Source organism: Chroicocephalus ridibundus, chromosome 3 (genome assembly GCF_963924245.1).
Source record: "Chroicocephalus ridibundus chromosome 3, bChrRid1.1, whole genome shotgun sequence".
In the NCBI taxonomy this organism is placed as follows: domain Eukaryota; kingdom Metazoa; phylum Chordata; class Aves; order Charadriiformes; family Laridae; genus Chroicocephalus; species Chroicocephalus ridibundus.
This window is the reverse complement of record NC_086286.1, coordinates 104966394-104986982: the sequence shown is the minus strand read 5'-3', so window position 1 is coordinate 104986982 and position 20589 is coordinate 104966394. Positions and strand designations below refer to the sequence as shown.

Sequence of the window (20589 nt, the reverse complement as noted above, 5' to 3'; positions counted from 1 at the left end):
TGGCAGGATAATGATAAACGCCAATGATGAAAGTGTAGTCACTATAGTTGTTGGGTTTCATGGTTTGGTTTGTTTGTCGTTTAACCTTTAAAGACTAACTCTGGCAATAGTAAAATAAAAAAGGCATGCTTACCTGTTATACAGCTGTGGGTTTTTTTGTATTTTCTGAGTAGGAGATTGTTTTAGCTATATAATAAACAAATTTAAAGAGGAATAGCCTGTTTTTCTTTTGCAAGATACAGGCTAAAATAATGACAGATTTAACAGCCATCCGGGATGGAAAAGTGTATTTATGAGACAGGCAAATATGGATAACCTTCACTGCATTATGTAATCAGCAAAATAATGAAATAATGGATTGGTATAATTCTTATCCATGCAGATACAGTACAAACATATCAGAGTGAAAATATTACATATTGCCCTCTTTTGAAAGGGAAAACTCTTTTTTCTTTGTCCTTGACCTGGTATTAGAACACGAGGAAACAGAAGTATTAGAACTTCTAAAATGTCATACTTCTGTATTTAACAAAATTGTCTTGGTAACTTTGAAGGTTTTGACTTTTTTTGGTTTTTTTAATAGTTTCCATTAAGCCATGTATGTGTGGCTTAATCTTGACAAATAAAACTTTGCCCCATTCTAATACATTAGCTTTGTTTGGAGGTTGAATCATTTGTCTTGAGCATTGTATTACCCGCTAATATATTCCAACTGCCTTTCTGAAATACGTATTTATTGTAAAATCAAAGATAATATCACAGCAAATTTACTGCTAAGTAGCCTTCTTCAGTTTTTCCATTCCTTCATGTGTATGCTTCTACCGTTTCTTTCTAAAAGTCCCACTTTTTCTTTTCCCCCTAAATTGCCATTTCCACGTAGGTATGTCAGATCCATGTGAGGCTCATAAAATTCATACCCCACAGCTAAATCTCGGTAGAGTAAACCTAGCTGATATCCTGAAAGCAAACCTGAGATACTGAACACAGACAGGGCTCAGTAGTTAGTCTCCTTCATTCAAAAACAGCATGGAAGGATGAAGGTGAGAGGGAAAGTAAGCAACAAGGAATATAACTGCCAGCCTGTATTTGCAGCAATTGTCTTTGGAGGGAAACTGTGTTTCTGCATTTAACATTAGAAATCACCTGAGAAAAATAAATAAAGCAAATACCACCAGATATAATGCCAGAAGCATTAAGAATGCTTGTTCAGTTAGCTTCCTCCACATACCAGGAAATACAGTACTTTCTTGCACTGCAACAGTTTCCTTCTACTTCCAACAGTCTTTAAAGACAGCAAGAGTCAAAACTTGCAATGAATGCACAAATGAGACATCTAAAATCAATATAGAAAGCAGTTTTGATTTGGGTATATCAGTACCACTAAAAGGCTCACACTTGGAAACAGATGCATTAATGTAGGAGAGAAGATTTTTTTTTTGACACTTCCTTTTAGTTAAGTCTACTATTTCCCTACTCCAAAGTTACGCTTTTTCATTCAACATATGGCCATTACGGGACCCTTCCCATTCAATCTGTGAGGCACGTCCTTCATCTAAAATAGCATACTTTATTCCACTAAGCTGCGTATATACTAAACACATGATGAAATTTAAAAAGTCTAAATCCCCTTTGGTTCTGATCCAGTGAGAGCGAACAAAGCCCAAACAGTGATTTAGCTGCCCAGCTTCTAGTGGACTGCTTTAGGATGAAATTAAGCACTGTTTTGACTGTACTGACTATTTGACAGATCTCCATCAAGTACAGCTGGAATTCAGACATGTAGCACCCATATGTGCAAATCAAATTTCATCCTAAATGTCTGCAATGCTAGATCTGAGTTTGCTGTTCCAACCCTACTTGTGTTACAGTATCATCCAATAAAGCTTCAGTAAACTTATTAAAGAAAATATTATATAGAAGCTATGCTACTAAATCTCACTCACATGATGTTTTGAAAGGTAGAAATATCAGCATTAACAAAAATTATAATGTCTAATATGTATACACAAAACACAGACAGCAACACAACAATAATTTTTTTAAAAAGAAACTGTGCTTGCTTTTGTGGAATATTTTTTTTTCTAATATCAGTTGTATGTATATAGAATTCTGTGTTATAATTTATGTATTTAAATTCAAATTGAGGATGAACATATACTGTAGTGGGTTATATATAATACAATTTTTTCGGTAGGCTTGTAAGTAGATTTTGCACATTATATTAAAATATACACACTCTTTTGTTTTTGAAAGGTATTTAAGACTGTACAGAATCAAAGCTACACTGGAAGTCTTGTACAAGATTTTAGGACACTGAAAGTTTAAAATCTCATCCTTATGCAGCGACAATAGCTTTCTCATAGAATTCCTTTAGTTATACTTTGTGTTCTAAATTATAATGCTTGATTATGAAAAATAAAATAAATACACAAGCCTATTTCAAAACAAGAGGGAACTTGGAATGGTATTTATTTGTTTGATAACTGAGACCTTAATAATTTCAATTCTAAACTATGTGAATCCTTTTTCAATGATGCCATACGTCCCTAAAACTAAAGACACCGTTCCAGTAAATGAAAAATAAAGAAGTTTAAATTTAAATGTAAATTTTCACATTTACGTATGGCACAAAATTCAGTTTTAACACTATGTGAAGGTCAAAAGAGCATACAAAATTGTGCTTTCATTTTCAATACACCATGGGAAATCATCCTTTCAGGGAGTTATTAGTGTATTTGTACAATCTAGATGGCCCAGGATGTACAAATGAGTCAATTCTAAATTCACAATGACCTTTTCTTCCACTCTATTAAATCTAACCCGAGACTTATGAAATAACAAGAATTGAGTAAATCACTAGCACAAGCCTGTACATTGCCAAGAATATACAAAAGTTTAGTGAAAGTAGTTCTTAGATCTACATATTTTTGGTGATTAGGATCTCTGCAACCCAAAACTCTTTGAGTAAGAGAGGGTAAGTTCTACAGATAAAAATCAAGACTATGGCAGCACTCTGGTAATCTCCGTAGAGACGTGATATATGGTGCTCAGCAAGAGCTTTCCTCCCCAGTCAGAGTATAGTGTTAGACTACAGGCGCTGTAGATGTCAGACATGCTGACAAACATTCTATTACTTGTGGCAGGATGGTCTGAACAGCCACTCAGAGGGAGAGGAGCCCTGTCTGTATTGAAGCTATTTACGGACAGACTTCCTAAAAAACACTCTACTATTAAATAATGTAACACAATAATGTCATCTAACTGGAGCAAACTTGCCCAATGAAACAAAGGTTCTGAATCCATTGCAAATTACTACATACGCATAAGCTACTTACATAGAAGTAATAATCTGAGGAAGACAGGAATGTCACTAATGGATGAGATCTGAGCTACCACAAAACTTTGGCCAAATCCATGAATCAGCAATATAATCTCACTCAAAAAAAAAAAAAAAAAAGCACATTATCATATGCTACTTAGTAAGACTACTCTTTTAGAGCATATTGAGCATATTGCAAGAAAGAATTATCTTAAAAGAAATTACCTCAAAATCAACCTTAACATTATGTGGATTCCCTAGCTGTGAACTGGGGAAAGTTTTCCTGAATAAGAATGTTCTCCTGAAGTTGCCCAGCTATGTGTTTGAAAGGCAATAAATCAGAAATACCATCGTATGTCTTCAATTATGGCAACTTCAGTGAATACCTTTTTTTGTAAAGAAGAAAGCTGTTAGGCCCAAACAGATACTTAATGTCTATGGCTTATACTGTGGAGAAAGTACATTCTTCAGAAAAACAAACAAACAAACAAACAAACAAACCCCAATTGGAACACACTCTTTATTTACCAGGTCATTAAACTTAGAACTATTGCAGCCCATGGCAATCAGTCAATGGCAATCTGCAATCAGTCAGGAAAACATTGTGCAAAACACCGCATCACTGCTGAAACACCACCACACCTTGCCCTCCTACAGACACTGGAGTTGAAAACTGGAGCCCTTGCATCTAGCAATGTTACCAAAATAGCGAAAGCAGCAGGAAATCCAAGGCAGTAAGTCTTATGAAGAAACTCACAGCCTGGAGAATGAATTGAAACAGTAAGAGATAGACGTGTGCTTAGAACATACTGAAAAGATTGTACTAACAGCAAGAAAGAGATAAAGACAACTGAAAAACAGTACAAAGTAACTGATTCTAAAAAGTTGAGAAACTGCATAACAGAACAACTAAAACAATGTAGAGTTACCAAGAATTACAGCAACTATTTGCAAGTACTGAAAGTCTAATAAATGACTCAGTGGGATGCTGATCAGAAGCTACAATAGTGGGACCCAGAGGAAACAAATAAATGTTAAGAGAAGAAAATCAGCTCTTCAAAATAAGCAGAGCATTAACAGAAATACCTTTGAATAGGAGAAGAACCACGCTTAACTCAGATTTTTGTGTTGCTCGGAAAAAGGCAAATAAACATTTGAAAAACATTTAACTGAACGATCTTGATATGGTTGGTTAAAAACTGAAACTATGCTACTGTCCCCACAGGAAGTTGAAATTTGTTTTCATTTTGAATTGGCGTTAAAGACCTGCCCCCACCTGCATCAGAATGCAATATTTGGAAAATGTTATGAGCCAATTTTTTTTAATTTATTCTTTAAAATATTACAGGATATGATGTTCCATTTTTTGTGCAAGGGCACCTCTTTAACTAGACTATCTTTAAACTGTACTGAATGTTAGGTTAAGAGGAAACATTGTCTTATCTTGTAAAATTCTACGTGTAAACTAACCTGATGAAAGGACACAAATTCACTGCTAGAGTAAGTCAAAAGTAATTTAAACTACACAGTTAACAACATGTCATGAACTGTCTATGCTCTTGAAAAGAAAATCAAACACAGACCCTAAGCATTCTGACAAATATTTTCAAATCTAAAGGGTAAAAGAGTAGACTCCTCAATCTGATCTTAAAATCAGACCTTCAGTACACAGTTCAATTTTCCAGATTTCTGTCATTCGTAACTCCAACAAAAGCCAGGGATGAAAATCTGCACAACTTTCAGCACATCTTAAAATCAATTCATTATTTTAGAAACCTGGAAATTATTTCTGTAATTGATTTTTTAAAGTTCACAGGTTTCAAAATGCTAGCAAGATATTTTTCTTTAGAAAGAAGTACGAAAAAGGTTCCATTTCAGTCAGATAGTCTGTAAAGTAATAGCATTTTCTGCCATATCTTTTACTATCTGAAAGGATATGTGTTACCTCTAGATTCAGATAGAAGCCCCAATATCAGTTGTGTGTTGATACACGCTGATAAAGATAATGTAGACTTTATGTGAAAGCAACTTGAGGATACTGTAAGCCTTAAAGATGTTTGACTTTAAGACTTCACAATCACAATCACCATGGTCTTAAAGCACATACCCATCTTTCCAAGATACATGAAGTTAAGAAAATAATCTTCCTCTGTTGCACTGCTAGACAAATCCAAGATTAATAAAAATTCCCTATTGCCCGTCTTGTCCGGAACTAAAAGACATAAAGCTCCACCTCTTTTTCTTACATTGTGATTGTCAATAAATCTGTTAGCTTATCTCTTTACTTTCCACCCAGATGGATGTAGTAGTGTGAATTTTTTTCTGGGTGAAAGCTCCAAGCATTGTGCTCATACCTCTTCATTTTGAACATAACAAAAGAATTGATCTGTCTAAGCGTGCAATTCCTTCAGTGTATTCTTGTGACTGATGAACTATCAACCTGTCCACAGAATACTACTTATGAGTGTCTTTTCAAGTCCAGTGAACAAAGTAATAAGTTAATCCTCACCAAGCTCATTAAGCTCTACCCTACTAAAATCTTAAATCCATTGAGAAAGATATATTGTATAGAACGAATAGAAGTTGCGTGTTATTGTAGTAGACTAAGGTTTATTGTTTTTCACACATCTGAGCCTCCATAGAAAACATACACTGCACAGTTTAATAAATAGCACTGCACAGTCAGTACCATTTTTTGTATTATTATGGTTAAACTTTCTTGCTACCAGCAAAGACGTTACTATCTTCATTTTATTATAAATATGAAAAACAATGCTTAATCAAAATTCTTGAAAAGTCAAGGGAAGAAAAATAAAAATTAAATATTAATGGAAAAGTTTTCAATAAAGAAATCATTATGATGGCAAGACTCTTGTATTAGTAGTAATTTCTTATTTTCTTTTGATGCACTTAAATTTTCTCTTATAAAACCATGCTACATTTTTCAGAATCAAAGGGACTACACATTACTGAATATAAATTTGAGTAGAAGCATTTGTCAGACACTTTTCATATTTTAAATGCTTGTCCATATTAAAAAATGCAATGTGATTTAATACATTCTATACAATTTAATAACTTTAAAAGTCAAAGGTCATTCAGCGACAAATAGTCACTTCTGATTGCTATACTAAATAAAATATAACAATTCAGTTTGGAACTGAAAAGAGGCCTTTCTCTTCAGAGAACACTACAGTAAAACGTTCTGCAATGTGATGGTTTTGTACTTTGGCCTGTTTTTCCTGAATACATACCTTTACTGAGGCACGGAATCTGCTTTAAGAAAAAGTGAACTCAATAGATTTTGCAAAGAAACAGTGTTTACGTCTAAACAATATTCAATGTAAGCATGCAGCAAGATGATCTTTTCTACGGCTAAACATTTGCATTAGTTTATGGTGAGATAAAGTTAAACATTTTTTCCTTAAGTATATCAAAAAAGTCAAGAATACAGTCTTGCAAAAAACTGCATAGGAAATAGATGTTTTGTAATGATGGAAGTACATACAGATTGCACATTCTTCAACTTACTGTAACTCATTTATTCAGCATTTCGCTACAGAAAAGTAAAATACCAGTGAAAGATTTTTTTAGTTCATTTTTTTTCCTACAGGTAGGGGGTCTCTGTCCTTTTTTGAGGAAGTAAAATGATGTTACAGAAAAACAAGTAAAAAGGCATTTCAGTACACTGCGGTGTAACAACAAAACTTAAATTATAACTACTATTTTATGCATAATTATTCAGAGTTATGTATTTAGAATCATTAACGGAAAACAGTGGCTTGAAAAGAGAAATAACGTAGGTCGTAAAACACCTAACAAGATCAGACAAAGTACTTAGATGTATGTCTGTTGTTATACTTCCAACAATAAGTATCAAGATACAACTTGAAAAATCCAATACTAACTCATTTAACAATATGTGATTTTGAATATGATTTTCTGTATTTCATTAGAAAAGTTATAAATAACTTGGAAACTTTGATTACTCTGAGTAGATGTTTTCACAGATATTACTAATTTTTTTTTTTCTAGTGCCTGATATATTTTCTTAACACCTCTGGTCATTTTTGTGTTTAAATGAACATACACACTCGCATGTGTTAATACATTCGTGCAAATATGTATGAAATAATTTTAAGACAGATCCAAAATTCTACAGTTTAAATTGAGACAAAGAGAAAAAGCATACCTTTTCTGGATCAGTTGTTGTAATGACCCACACGCAGTGTGCATTGTCTTCATACTGAACTGGATAATTTGGTGATGTAATAATCCCACTTGGTCCACGTAAATTAGAACCACATGTTCTAGCTAAAATGATAAACAGCAAATCAGATTCTTTTGATTAGTTGTTACGTTTAAAATAAACATTATAAAATTGCCATAGAATTAATAACAACTCACTGTTGAAGTATTATTATGCTGATATATTCTATAATAATCTGCCTTTGAAGATGTCTGAGACAGACAAAAAAATCCTGAAAAATGACCTACAGAGGAAGGAAACGGGCACTTTTCAATCAGCCCAACGTTTGCATTACTTTATTATTACTTTATTCTTACTTTATGTAAATTAAATTCTCAGAATTATCATATTAATATTCCATTTAGAGAGGGATTTACCCTCTCCAATTGGATGGAGGGAGCCTTCTATGTATGAATCTAAGAAGGGCCAGTATGTGCTCTCCATGATTTCTCCATGGTTGGAGAGAAAAAAAAAGTATCACAATGTTTAACTCTATGTAACAGTATATCCTTAACATGAACTTTTGTGGTGTCTTAGGTCTTTACACCAGAGGAAATAAAATTAGAAAGAAAAAAAAGGAAAATGGTTCTAGGCAATAGCCTGAGTTCTGTAAAGCAGAGATTCAGTTGTGAAACCATCACAATTCCTCTGTCACATTCAGCAAATCTGGATAGTTAACAACTTGAAAATAAACTACTTCATGAATTAAGCTATCTTCCAAAGAGCATTAAGGATAGATTTTATAAAATATTCAATCTTCTCAAAATATTTCAGTATCTCAAAGTATTTAAAAAACATTTAGACGTAATTTCTGGTGATATCAAATGGAAATCAGAACATTTTAAAATTCCACTGACAGGTTTATGGTACTAGAGCACTTTGGCAACATGCTAAATAGTCTAGATCATAAAATTTGTAAGTATTTAGATACTGTATATCTTCAAATATCTGAATCTTATAACTTATCCATATAATTCCCATTAACTTTTCACGTAATTTAGAATCTTCAGTTACCTAAGCTTCAGTACTGAAAAGAAGAATTACTCCATTCCTTAAAAACCTGGTCATTCTTTTTCTGAATATTGGATTAAAGTATCCAACATATTTCTGGTACTTCGGGGAATTTTATTTTTCATCTTTCTCTGTGGCTGCCTCCATTATGAAGAATTTCTTTACCTCAAAAAATTGTTGGGAGGAAGCCTGATCTTCCCCATTAATAGAAGTGTGACTGGTACAAATAGGAAAGAAGGAAACCAGAAGAAAATTACTTTCAGATTTTCTGTCCTTCTGTCACAATTTGCTACCAGCACTTGGTCCTCTGTTACTATGTTAGAGACTAGTCTTTGAGAACTAAGTATAATTCTATGTCTAGATTGATTCAGCTAGAACTCAGTTTTCTGTGAAAATGTCTATCTATGTTTATGACAGAAACTGTCTTAATATCCTTCCATGAATTTCACTTAAGTCACAGACACTTCACATGGAAATCTTCCATAACGATCTGAGTAGAAGCCAAAAAACTCCCCTCGCCCACATAGGTAATTCTACCAAAGCTTCACTGATGATTATTAACAAGCTGTCTGTGCTTAACATGGAAAAAAAAGAACTAATCACATTTAAGTATGCCACTGTATGATGCCTACTAGCAATACAGAAAGCTCAGCATATTGCTGCTGTATCAAGCAAAATGTATCATTTTAATTGCTAGAATAACAAGAGCAGATTCATAGGATATGAAATAGAGGACATTCTCATTCCAGTAACTGGTAGAGGCACTACACCTCCAGCATGCAACTAGCAGACAATTAATATTTATTAATTTATTTTCAATTCACCCTGCACAAGGTCTGCTACAGTAGGAACTAAGCCAGAGGCGTGACTTTGTAGCAATAAGCTTTCGAATACAGTTTATACCTTCTCTAGCTATACACAAAGAAGAGAGGCTAGGAAAAGTCCGTCTTTCAGATCTTTTTCAGTCAAGCTGTTATTCTCTTATCGTTCTCCTATGTGGATTTTGGGGGGAAGAAAAAAAAAAAAAAGGCAGGGAAAAAAAGAAAAAAGCCAAGCAAGAGCTACAATTGAAGTTCTGCCCAGAGGCCTGTTTAGGAAATTGAGTTACTGCAAAACATTGTACAAAAATTGCCTTGTATATCACTTACAGAAAACAGAATGAATCGCTGTAAGGTTTTTGTGTGGAATTCAAGAAAACTGGGAACATTTACATTAGCACCGTTCAGTTCCCGAGGGCACTAAGAGATTTAAACTGCCCTGACCAGCCCCACCTGGGGCCTCCCACCACTCCTTGTCTGTGCGCCCAGGGGATCCATTTCAGTCTGGGCTTGGACTGTCAGTCGCCGCCTGACCAATGTCTCGGGAGCCTGCAGTTCCACCACAGCCATGCCTGTGCCTGCTCGCAGACTTTGTTGATGCTGACCCCCATCCAGGCCCTGCTGTCTCAGCCTGGCCGTGGGCTGTCCCCATCCCCAGGGAAGGGCGCCGTGCCCAAGGCTGCTCCCTGCCGGGGGTGGTGGGATGGGCCCTGCCTTTCAGGCCTGGCCCTGAGCTGCCACCTCAGGTGGACCCCGCAGCTCCCGGGCCCCCAGGGATCCACCAGCCCCTCCTGTGCCCTTTCATGTAAGGTCATTACAAGGATATTGTTTAATGTAAATAATGAAGGAACTTGCCGACAGTAAGGTGGTTCCTCTCACTATTGCTCGATTCATAAATTCTGAACTCTGTTGGTCACCATTCTGGGGTAAATGCAAAGTTCAGCTTCTTCAGTAAGTCTCAGAGGCTTGAAGTCATTAAGCCCAGAGTAGTTGCATGTAGTTTATCAGCTTTTCCACTTAAAGTTGATGATTAATTAGAAAATGTGATAAATAGTCCTTTGTATTGTGTGTTTTATTATTAAATACATGGTGTGAGTGCCTTGAATATTGGCATCTTGAAGGTCAGAAAGGGGTTTAGGTAGAATATGGACTACAAATAAAACTTTTATCTTTCACTTCGGGCCACCCACAAAAGTGCACCACGTGCAATGTTGTAACATTGAACCCCAATTATACACCATTCAGCCTAAACAATGTTAATCTGTGTTTAGAAAAAAACAAGTAACTTTTAGACACTGGCTGTCTTGACCCTCAGACTGTTGTGAAATTTTAGCTCCAGTTACATTGGAGGAAAGGATCTTCTTTTTCCAACTGAGGTTTTAATGGAAGTATAGAACTAATTTATCCTATTTTGTTAGAAGTTTACTGGAGGGAGTAAAGCATAATAGAGATATTTGCAGATAATAAATTGGAAGGAACAGCAAACACTAGTAATAACACACAGATAATTCAGCAGCAAATAGCCCCTTTCCGCTGAGCATTATTTTTACCTTGCATAGATTACTTCATCTCATTTCTGCAACGTATTAGCAAACAAGAATAAATTCAGGAGACGAAAAAAAAAAGCACCAAAGAAGAGTGAACAGTGGAGTTGCACTGACACGTTATTCTGCAGTAGTGTGAATCCAAATACTTGAGAAGATATATTTAGATTTTTCATTTAGATACACTGAGCTACAGAGACACGAATCACAGTTGTTTTGCTGCTCTGAAAAGAGTAGGAGGTATGAATTTTATTTATTTTTTTTTTACTATGTTTTAGATTGTCTAGCCTTTACATGGATGTGCCCATGTAATATTACCCGTGTTACATACAGCTTGTAATAATTTATCCAAGAGCCGCCTTTATAGACTTTTTTATTGGGCCTGACTGGAATAGAGTTAACTTTCTTCATAGCAGCTTGTATGGTGCCTTTGTTTAGAGCTGTAACTAGAATAGTGTTGATAACACACCAGTGTTTTGGCTATTGCCGAGCAGTGCTTGCACAACATCAAAGCCTTCTCTGTTTCTCATGCTGCCCCGACAGCAAGTAGGCTGGGGGTGGGCAAGAAGCTGGGAGGGAACACAGCCAGGACAGCTGACGCCAAAGGATTAAAGGGATATCCCATACCATATGACAGCATGGTCAGCAATAAAAGCTCAGGACAAGGAGGAGGAAGTGGGCACGTTCATGGTTATAGGTTTGTTTTCCCAAGCGATCATCACTTGTGCTGACATCCTGCTTTCCAGAAAATGGCTAAATAGCTGCCCACTAATTGGAAGTAGTTAATAAAATCCTTATTTCGCTTTGGTCGCATGCACAGCTTATCTTCATTTATTAAATTGTGTTGATGTCCACCCACGAGTTTTCAGCTTTTGCTCTGACAGATCTCTCCCCCATCCCACTGGGGGCAAGTGAGCGGGCGGCTGGGCAAGTATTTAGCTGCTGACTGGGGTCAACCCACCACAACTGTTTACACGCTTTAATGAAGAAAGCATAATTTGCAAGTGTATCACACATGTAGTTACACAAGTTGAAAAATCTATTCTGGCAAGAGGATATTTTTTTTTTCTTTTGGTATCGTGAAATAACTAGGTAATGAAACTTTCTTTTATAAATATATGAGTTTTATATAAGTGAGATTAGGCTTTAGCTCGCTCTTGAACAAGCAAAAGTTTAGGTCCGGGTGTTGCAAATCCTTACCTTCACAGTCTCTCTATTGTTTGCTGCCCTTGTAACTAGCATTCAATGTAAGATTTTGTGAGTGCAAGAAGCATCTCTTTGATCTACCTCAAAATGATAAATAAAGTATAAAAACCAATTTGTCTCATTGCTTTTTTTTTTATTTTTTCCTTTTTTTTTTTTTTCTAATTAATGATGATGGGTTTTCGTGTTTCCAGTCCCTATCCTGGCTAGGTTGTCTCATTCTAGGAGGACATAAGGCAAGTGCATTTCTAGGGTAAAGACTTTAACATGTACAATCCAAATGGGCAATACACTTTAATCTTTCCACTGAGAAGAAGTTCTGTACATAGATATATATTCTTTATTTTTCCTATATACCTCAGTTCTGGAGTAGTTTGAGAGCATTTAAATATTTTTCTGCGCTTTTTTTACAGGCAGTAGATTGCAACGGAAAAACATACACACATACAAAAAGCCACCTCCCCCTCTTTTCCTTAAAAGCAGGGAGAGGAACTTACTAATTGTCTCAGAGCATAATGAGAAAACATTTAGAAAAGAAGTCAGAAGGTTAGGCCATTTGTAAGGTTGAGCACAATAGATGAAAGAGAAGGGAATTTACCAAAAAATGAGGACTATGGAAATATTTGGGACTGGCAGGAACACAGTATGATTGTGAGGAGCTCTTATTTAGGAATTTAATAAGAAAAGTTAAACCTAAACCTAACTACCTAGTTCTACTTAAAATATGTTTAACATGACAAAAAGAAGATTAAGAAAAATGAAAACTATAAAAAGGAAATTAGCTCCCTAAATTGATACTGTTTCTGCATCTTTCCTTGTGTGCTTCAAGATACAGAAAGATCTTTGGACATATAAAAACATATATGTTTACACACACACATAAATATATAAATTATTTTTTTAATATATATATATATATAAAAATACATATATATATATGGTTTGTTGCTTTGTTTTGAACAACATTTCATTGCATTTCTAAACAGAAATTATAAATTACCCTTCAAAACTTCAGGAAAAATTCCAAAGAATAGCACCTACCTCTGCAAATTGGCCTGTGGTCGCTCCAGGCAGCCAGTGTATCTGTCACTCTCTGACAAGTGATGCTCTTAGAACCTTGCAGAACATAATTATCTTCACAGGAAAACTGTACACTTGCACCCACCCTGGGATAAAAATGTGAGGACGAAGGAAACAATTAAAACGTATTTTAAATATCAACCTCCCCAAACAAATGTAAATGTCACCAAATGACAAAATATTTCTAGGTCCAAACAAAGAATTTAAGGTGGCAAATCCTACTCCATCATTACTATATTCACAAAAAATCAACTTATACTATAGGCAACAGGTCTACTATTTAGTTTGTCCACCTTTTACAGAATTAAGGCCAGAAATATAAAGTAATTGTGATGCTAAGTGTCATCTTTTAAACTATGACTTCGATGAATGCATAGAGAGATATATTTTTTAAGAAAATATATAATCACAATTGTTTCAGGCAACAAAATTAACTTCAGGAATAATTTCAACCTCTCCATATTCTCTTAAAGCAATTAGGGTAATTTGTCAACATGTAGGACCAGGAAATACTAATTTCAGTAATTGTAATAATTCATTAAATATTCCTGACCTTACTGAAATATCCTGTTAAAAATTATGCTAAATGATAAATTTTATTAGGACAGAAATTTGACTGTTTCACTTGTGACTTTGAAATTTGTCTCTTTGGAGTGATTTGTAACTTTATTCTTTTTTTTTTTCTGAACAATGTTGACCAACATTTATGAAGAATTAAAAAAACGTATATAGTTACTGTGTATCTCAAAAAGAGCTTTCCTAAACAGTATTTACATTTCTGCTTCCATTTATTATTTCTGACATTCTTTGTTCCCCATCACAATCAATGGGTATTGTTGTTAGCTTTCTTGCACATTTAAATCTGTATCTGGTAATCCCATGTAGTGAACTAAGTGATCTTGATAAAGCAGATTTCTCAGTTTGGTCTTTCTAAGTCATTGAGTCCTAAACATCAGGGGATTGCTAGATGGCACTTAGAAAGCTTAGTGCTTAAAATTGTGCTGTGGACAATAGCAAATAACCTCATTCACTAACATCCAGCTCACTCCTACCCTTCAAGAGCAAGTATTCTACTATTTTCTCAGAGGATCTCACAAAGACAACTATATTGTTTATCATTATTATCATAGAACCATAGAATAGTTTGGGTTGGAAGGGACCTTTAAAGGTCATCTAGTCCAATCTCTCCTGCAATGAGCAGGGACATCTTCAATTAGATCAGGTTGCTCAGAGCCCTGTCAATGTTGCCAGGATGGGGCATCTACCACCTCTCTGGGCAACCTGTTCCAATGTTTCACCGCTCTCATTGCAAAAAATTTCTTCCTTATATCTAGTCAGGATCTCCCCTCTTTCAGTTTAAAGCCATTATGCTTTTTCCTATTGCAACAGGCCCTGCTAAAAAGTTTGTCCCCATCTTTCTCATAAGCCCCCTTTAAGTACTTAAAGGCTGCTATAAGGTCTCCCCAGAGCCTTCTCTTCTCCAGGCTGAACAATCACAACTCTCTCAGCCTGTCCTCATAGCAGAGGTGATGCAGCCCTCTGATCATCTTCACAGGCCTTTTCTGAACCCAATACAAAAGGTCCATCCATGTCTTTCCTGTGCTGAGGGCTCCAGAGCTGGATGCAGTACTCCAGGTGGGGTCTCACCAGAGCAGAGTAGAGGGGCAGAATCACCTCCCTCAACCTGCTGGCCGCACTTCTTTTGATGCAGCCCAGGATACAGCTGGCCTTCTGGGCTGCAAGTGCACATTGTTGGCTCATGTCCAGCTTTTCATCCACCAGTACCCTCAAGTCCTTCTCAGCAGGGCTGCTCTCAATCCCTTCATGCCCCAGCCTGTATTAATACCAGGGATTGCCCCGACCCAGGTGCAGGACCCTGCAGAAAATTTTGCTGTCACAAATCACCTCCCTTTCTTCCATGTGCCAATGGAATCAATGAAGAAATTCAATAATTTGGACATTGCTTAGAGGATGAGGACTTTTATTGTAGACTGTGTGGCTCAGGTGCATGCCCTCCGCTAAGATGCTTATTTAGATAGATTATCTGGAAAGAGAAAATCCTGCAGCGACTCAGCTCACCTAAGGATTCTCAGCATCCACTGTTCTCTTAAACATCTGAAGTTATATGATTTCATTCAGATATTTGCAATGTATGTATTATACAACAACTATACACATTTCACTATTAACCAGTTACTTACAGAAACTTTTAATTCCCTTCACATGTATTATAGTGGGACAGTTCGTACCTCCATTCAGCAGCATTTAGAACCTTTCAATACTTTTTTCCTGTTTTTTTGTAAGCCTTGATAGAATTAAGATTATATTAAAAGTATTTTCTGGAAAGTACCAGTTGTCAGACTCATGGCATAAACCTGATTTCTCACAATAGGTGCTTCAAAAAGGATGGATCTTAACTCATACTAAAGCAGACTTAGCATATATTCTAGCCACGGATACACCGTGTCCAGAACTATCTCAGTCATTCTGGTCAAACCTATGACTGCTCTTCTGTAGCCTAGCTGAAGTTTAATTAGAATTCTTGAAATGACTTTCAAAAGATTCTACTTGTCAATGCCTATAGCTGGTGTTCAGGTTTCTCTCCACGAGTTCTAACACTAAGGAGCTTTTGAGTACTTCGTTTTCCTACATTGCTCTTTAATTTGACATTTTTGCTAGATTTTTTGTTTGTTTTTAATATGTTTTAGTCAGCATATTTATTTTGTGTCACTTAGTTCGTGATCAAACTTTTCAAAAGGTGATATCCACTGTGTAAAATATATCAAGTTCACATTATTAATCCTTAGATATAAGCTATTTCCAGAGCTTTGGAAAAAAATTACAATATACTGTATAGAATAATAGTGAAACAAGTTGAATCATCATAAATATACACATTAAATTACTGGGTAACGCTTTCTGTATCCATTAACAATAATTATTTTTTTTAATATTGCTGTAATGATGAAAACCCAGTCTAACCATAAAATCCTTCACTTACTGTATCAGAAATCAGAATATTTGAAACACTGGAACAGGTTGCCGAAAGAGGTGGCAGATGCCCCATGCCTGGAAACATTCAAGGTCCGGTTGGACTGCATGACTTTGAAGGTCCAACCCAAACTATTCTATGATTCTATTCTATGATTCTGATTGAAGTTTTCCATTAAAAAGGGGGCATCCTTTTAAAGCCATATTTTAACTTATTTGATCTGTGATTTCAAAGGAAATTATTACTTCACTTAATTTACAATTGTTAACCACGAATGGTTTTAATTTCTGTTTTTCACTTCTTTACCTCCCCAGCCACTGAGCAAATCATAGAATCATAGAATTGCTGAGGTTGGGAGGGACCTTTAAGATCATCGAGTCCAACCATTAACCTACTCTGACAAAAACCACTTCTAAACCATGTCCCTAAGTGCCCCATCTACCCTTTTCTTAAACACCTCCAGGGATGGTGAATCCACCACCTCCCTGGGCAGCCTATTCCAATGTTTAATAACCCTTTCAGTGAAAAAATGTTTCCTAATATCCAATCTAAACCTCCCATGACATAACTTGAACCTGTTCCCTCTCGTCCTATCACTTGTCACCAGGGAGGTCAGCCCCCATCTCTCTACAACCTCCTTTCAGGTAGTTGTAGAGGGTGATAAGGTCTCCCCTCAGCCTCCTCTTCTCCAGGCTAAACAACCCCAGCTCTCTCAGTCATTCTTCATAAGGTTTGTCCTCCAGACCCCTCACCAGCTTTGGAGCCCTTCTCTGGACACGCTCCAACACCTCAATGTCCCTCTTGTAGCGAGGGGCCCAAAACTGAACGCAGTACTCGAGGTGGGGCCTCACCAGTGCCGAGTACAGGGGATGATCACTTCCCTAGTCCGGCTCACCACACTATTCCTGATACAGGCTAGGATGCTGTTGGCCTTCTTGGCCCCTGGGCACACTGCTGGCTCATATTCAGCCGGCTGTCAACCAACACCCCCAGGTCCTTTTCTGCCAGGCTGCTTTTGAGCCACTCCGCCCCAATCCTCTAGCGCTGCATGGGGTTGTTGTGACCCAAGTGCAGGACCCGGCACGTGGCCTCGTTGAACCTCATACCGTTGGCCTCAGCCCATCGGTCCAGCCTGTCCGGATCCCTCTGCAGGGACAACCTACCCTCAAGCAGATCAACACACCCACCCAGTTTAGTGTCATCTGCGAACTTACTGAGGGTGCATTCGATCCCTTTATCCAGAGCATTGATAAAGATATTAAAGAGAACCGGCCCCAGCACCGAACCCTGGGGGACACCACTTGTGACCGGACACCAACTGGATTTAACTCCATTTACCACCACTCTCTGGGCACGGCCGTCCAGCCAGTTTTTTACCCAGCGAAGAGTACACCTGTCCAGGCCATGAGCAGCCAGTTTCTCCAGGAGAATGCTGTGGGAAACAGCATCAAAAGCTTTGCAAAAATCCAGGTAGATAACATCCACAGCTTTTCCCTCATTCACCTTATCATAGAAGGAGATCAGGAAATCTGCGGGCACTGGTTGTGTTTTGTTTTGTTAATTCTCAATGTAAACTTTCAACCAACAAGGGTGAGAAATAAGTATTTTTTTTTCCTATTTTAAATTTGAACTGTATCAAAGCAAAATTTGTGCTTTTATAAAGAAGAGCAGAAAGTGATTGAAAGAAGCCATTTTCTAAAAAGAAAAAAATTCCGTAAGAAATACTAAGCATAACACAGCTTATTTCATTGAAAAAAGCTATTTTTGTTACAAGTGTCAGTGGAATCATGGAAAATGTTTCTATTTTCACAGCACCACACATACCATGTAATATTTAAGGAGAGCCGAAACATTATTGTTTATATCCACTTTAAATTTCATTTAAACAATCTACTGTTTTGAGATCTCACATAAAAATAAAATGTGATGCTGACCCCAAAATTGTATGATTGCGTTCTCATACATCTAGCAAACTCTGAGTTGCCATTTTTTCCTCAAAATGAATCCAAATATCCAATGGATTTTTTTTAAATCACTGAAAATCACCTCCCCTACTTCCTGAACGGATCACAGTAGAAGCGTGGCAAAAGGACAGAATGAAAAGGTTAAGATTTCAATACCTTTTTGTTTGCTTTATGATATTAGAATAAATGCCATTATTATGCTGAAAACAATGAAACCATTTTCAAAGAACTTGTCATCACTGAATCAGTTGGGTCTCAAGCTGCTTTGAAAATAAATCCTCTGCCTTTTCATCAATCCCACTCACAACATGTCTTTCAGTAGACTGGAAAAGATTTTGAATAATGTGCATTTTCACGTGTTTTAGTTCAGATTAATATCCACAGTTGTCATTCTCCTGACAAGAACAATAGCTCCTTCTGGTGTCTATACTTTCCTCTTAGACAAGAAAAAACATTGCCTTTCTTTAACTCTCCACAGCATTTTCACAACATTGGAGAAATGAAAGCAACAGCAAATACTGTTTTCCCTTTTCTATTGGAAGAACTTGATTTGTCATTTCAGAGAAAGAAAAACTAAATTCCAGCCAAATTCTCTATTTAAATGTCAAGCTATATATAGATAGCTAACTTTAAGATAGCTAAGATATGTTCTAAATAGATATTAAAAAAAAGATTACAGTACATGAAAAACAGCTGCTGTTGCATAATCAGTTTTCAGATGACAAATAAGGTTTAGGAGTAAAATTAATTTTTAGTGTTTCTTTCACATAATATTTAGAATTGGAGGCCCAAAAACACGCACACAAATAATAAGTGATCAAAGTATATTAATGTATTTTACTTATCCTATCTTATATGATGTGCTTGTGCTATTTTTGAACACCGTATGCATTCATCTATCCCCATGAACAGATACATGAGGTGAAATGAAAATATTATCAGAGGCTGAATGGGGTAAAGGAAAGACGAGAACAGCCTTGCTTTGTCAATTTAGTAAGCACTACTCGTAAGCAAGCTCCAGACATTTAAGATACCTTTAACCCACATTCATTCATAAGAGACTGTGTTCAAAATACAGTTATCTATGTTTTGCAAGGTTTCTTGACATTAGATTCCCTCAGATGTTTTCAAACATACTTGGAGCTTTAAGGTTATTTTGGGCTTTCTCTCTTCTTGGTATTTTCAGGCACTGCTCGGAATTTTACTGTTGGGCTCTCCCACGTTGGGGCTCACACGTTTGGATCTTTGGACTTGTTTCACCAAAACTATTTTAGATCCCTTTCTCTTTCAAATTATAGACTAGAGGGGAAAAGAAGTAATTTTTCCTCCTACCCTCTCCAGCTTACCAGTGCTCTCAGACCTGCTGCGGTTTTTTAACAATTGTTCACGTGCCACTGATTTGGACCATAACTAGATGAGAGTCTGCTTGGCCCACAGTGTATCACGGACACAGAAAACCCACACAACATTCATAGATTCACAGAACAAATTAGATTGGAAGAGGACGTCATGTAGTCTAATGCTCCACTCCAAGCAAGTCCAGTTGGAACAGAAGGCTCAGGTCCCTGCTCAGATGAGCTCTGAATTCCTCCCTGGATGGAGATTCCACAAACTTTCTTGGAAACTTTTTCCAGTGTTTGAAAATCCTCATAGTATAACCATTAATTATTATTATCCACCTCTGTCACTGTCCACCTCTGAGAAAAGTCTGGCTTTCTCTTCTCTACACTCTCCTGTTCAGTATCTGTAGACAGCAACAAGGTCCTTCAGATTCTCTTAAGACTGAGCAAACCCAGAACGCTCAGCCTCTTCTTATATGTCACGTTCTCAGGCTCCCTCACCATCCCAATCTGCTGAACTTACTGTGATATCTATAGTTAATGGAGTGAGAAAGGCCCTTTCAGGTGTGAATTCATGCTATTTTCCATTAAACATCTAGGCTATGGGGTTAACTCTTTCCAGAGGTGCTTTTATCTCTTCGCTACTAACAGAGTGATCCTAGATGCTGCCCTTAATTCTTTCAACCAAGTATTTGATTTGGAGGAATTCAGAAGAAGAGGTATGCTCTATACCCTTTATGGCTACGATGAGAGACTCAAGCAGAGGAGGGAAACTGAGGCAAACCTGTACAAACAGTAAAGTACAATACTCTCCAAAATAAGAGTGGAAGTATACAGGTATGCCTCAGATGAACACATGCATACACTTTAATACATCTTGAGAAAGAGTGATATTTTAGTATCCCATTTTTACCTAGTTTTCTATCAACATTAATAAACACATAGATAAAAATTACGTTTGTTTTCCTAGAACAGCAGACCTTTGGACAGTAAGTGCATATTATATTTTTGTAGCATACAATTTTGTTTGCAGCAGCTGTACTTGCCATGTTGAATCAGAATATATAGA

At 36.6% G+C, this 20589-nt stretch overlaps 1 protein-coding gene across 2 annotated transcripts in view; it reads right to left on the bottom strand.

Annotated features, from left to right (window-relative positions):
- Nucleotides 1-20589, bottom strand: part of CSMD1 (CUB and Sushi multiple domains 1) — a 1197532-nt gene that overhangs the window by 372810 nt on the left and 804133 nt on the right. For both annotated transcript variants that reach the window (XM_063330346.1, XM_063330347.1), the window contains exons 9-10: nt 13186-13310; nt 7512-7633 (exon numbers count right to left, since the gene is read on the bottom strand). In XM_063330346.1, coding sequence (XP_063186416.1) covers nt 7512-7633; nt 13186-13310 — 247 coding nt within the window. The remainder of the gene's footprint in view (nt 1-7511; nt 7634-13185; nt 13311-20589) is intronic.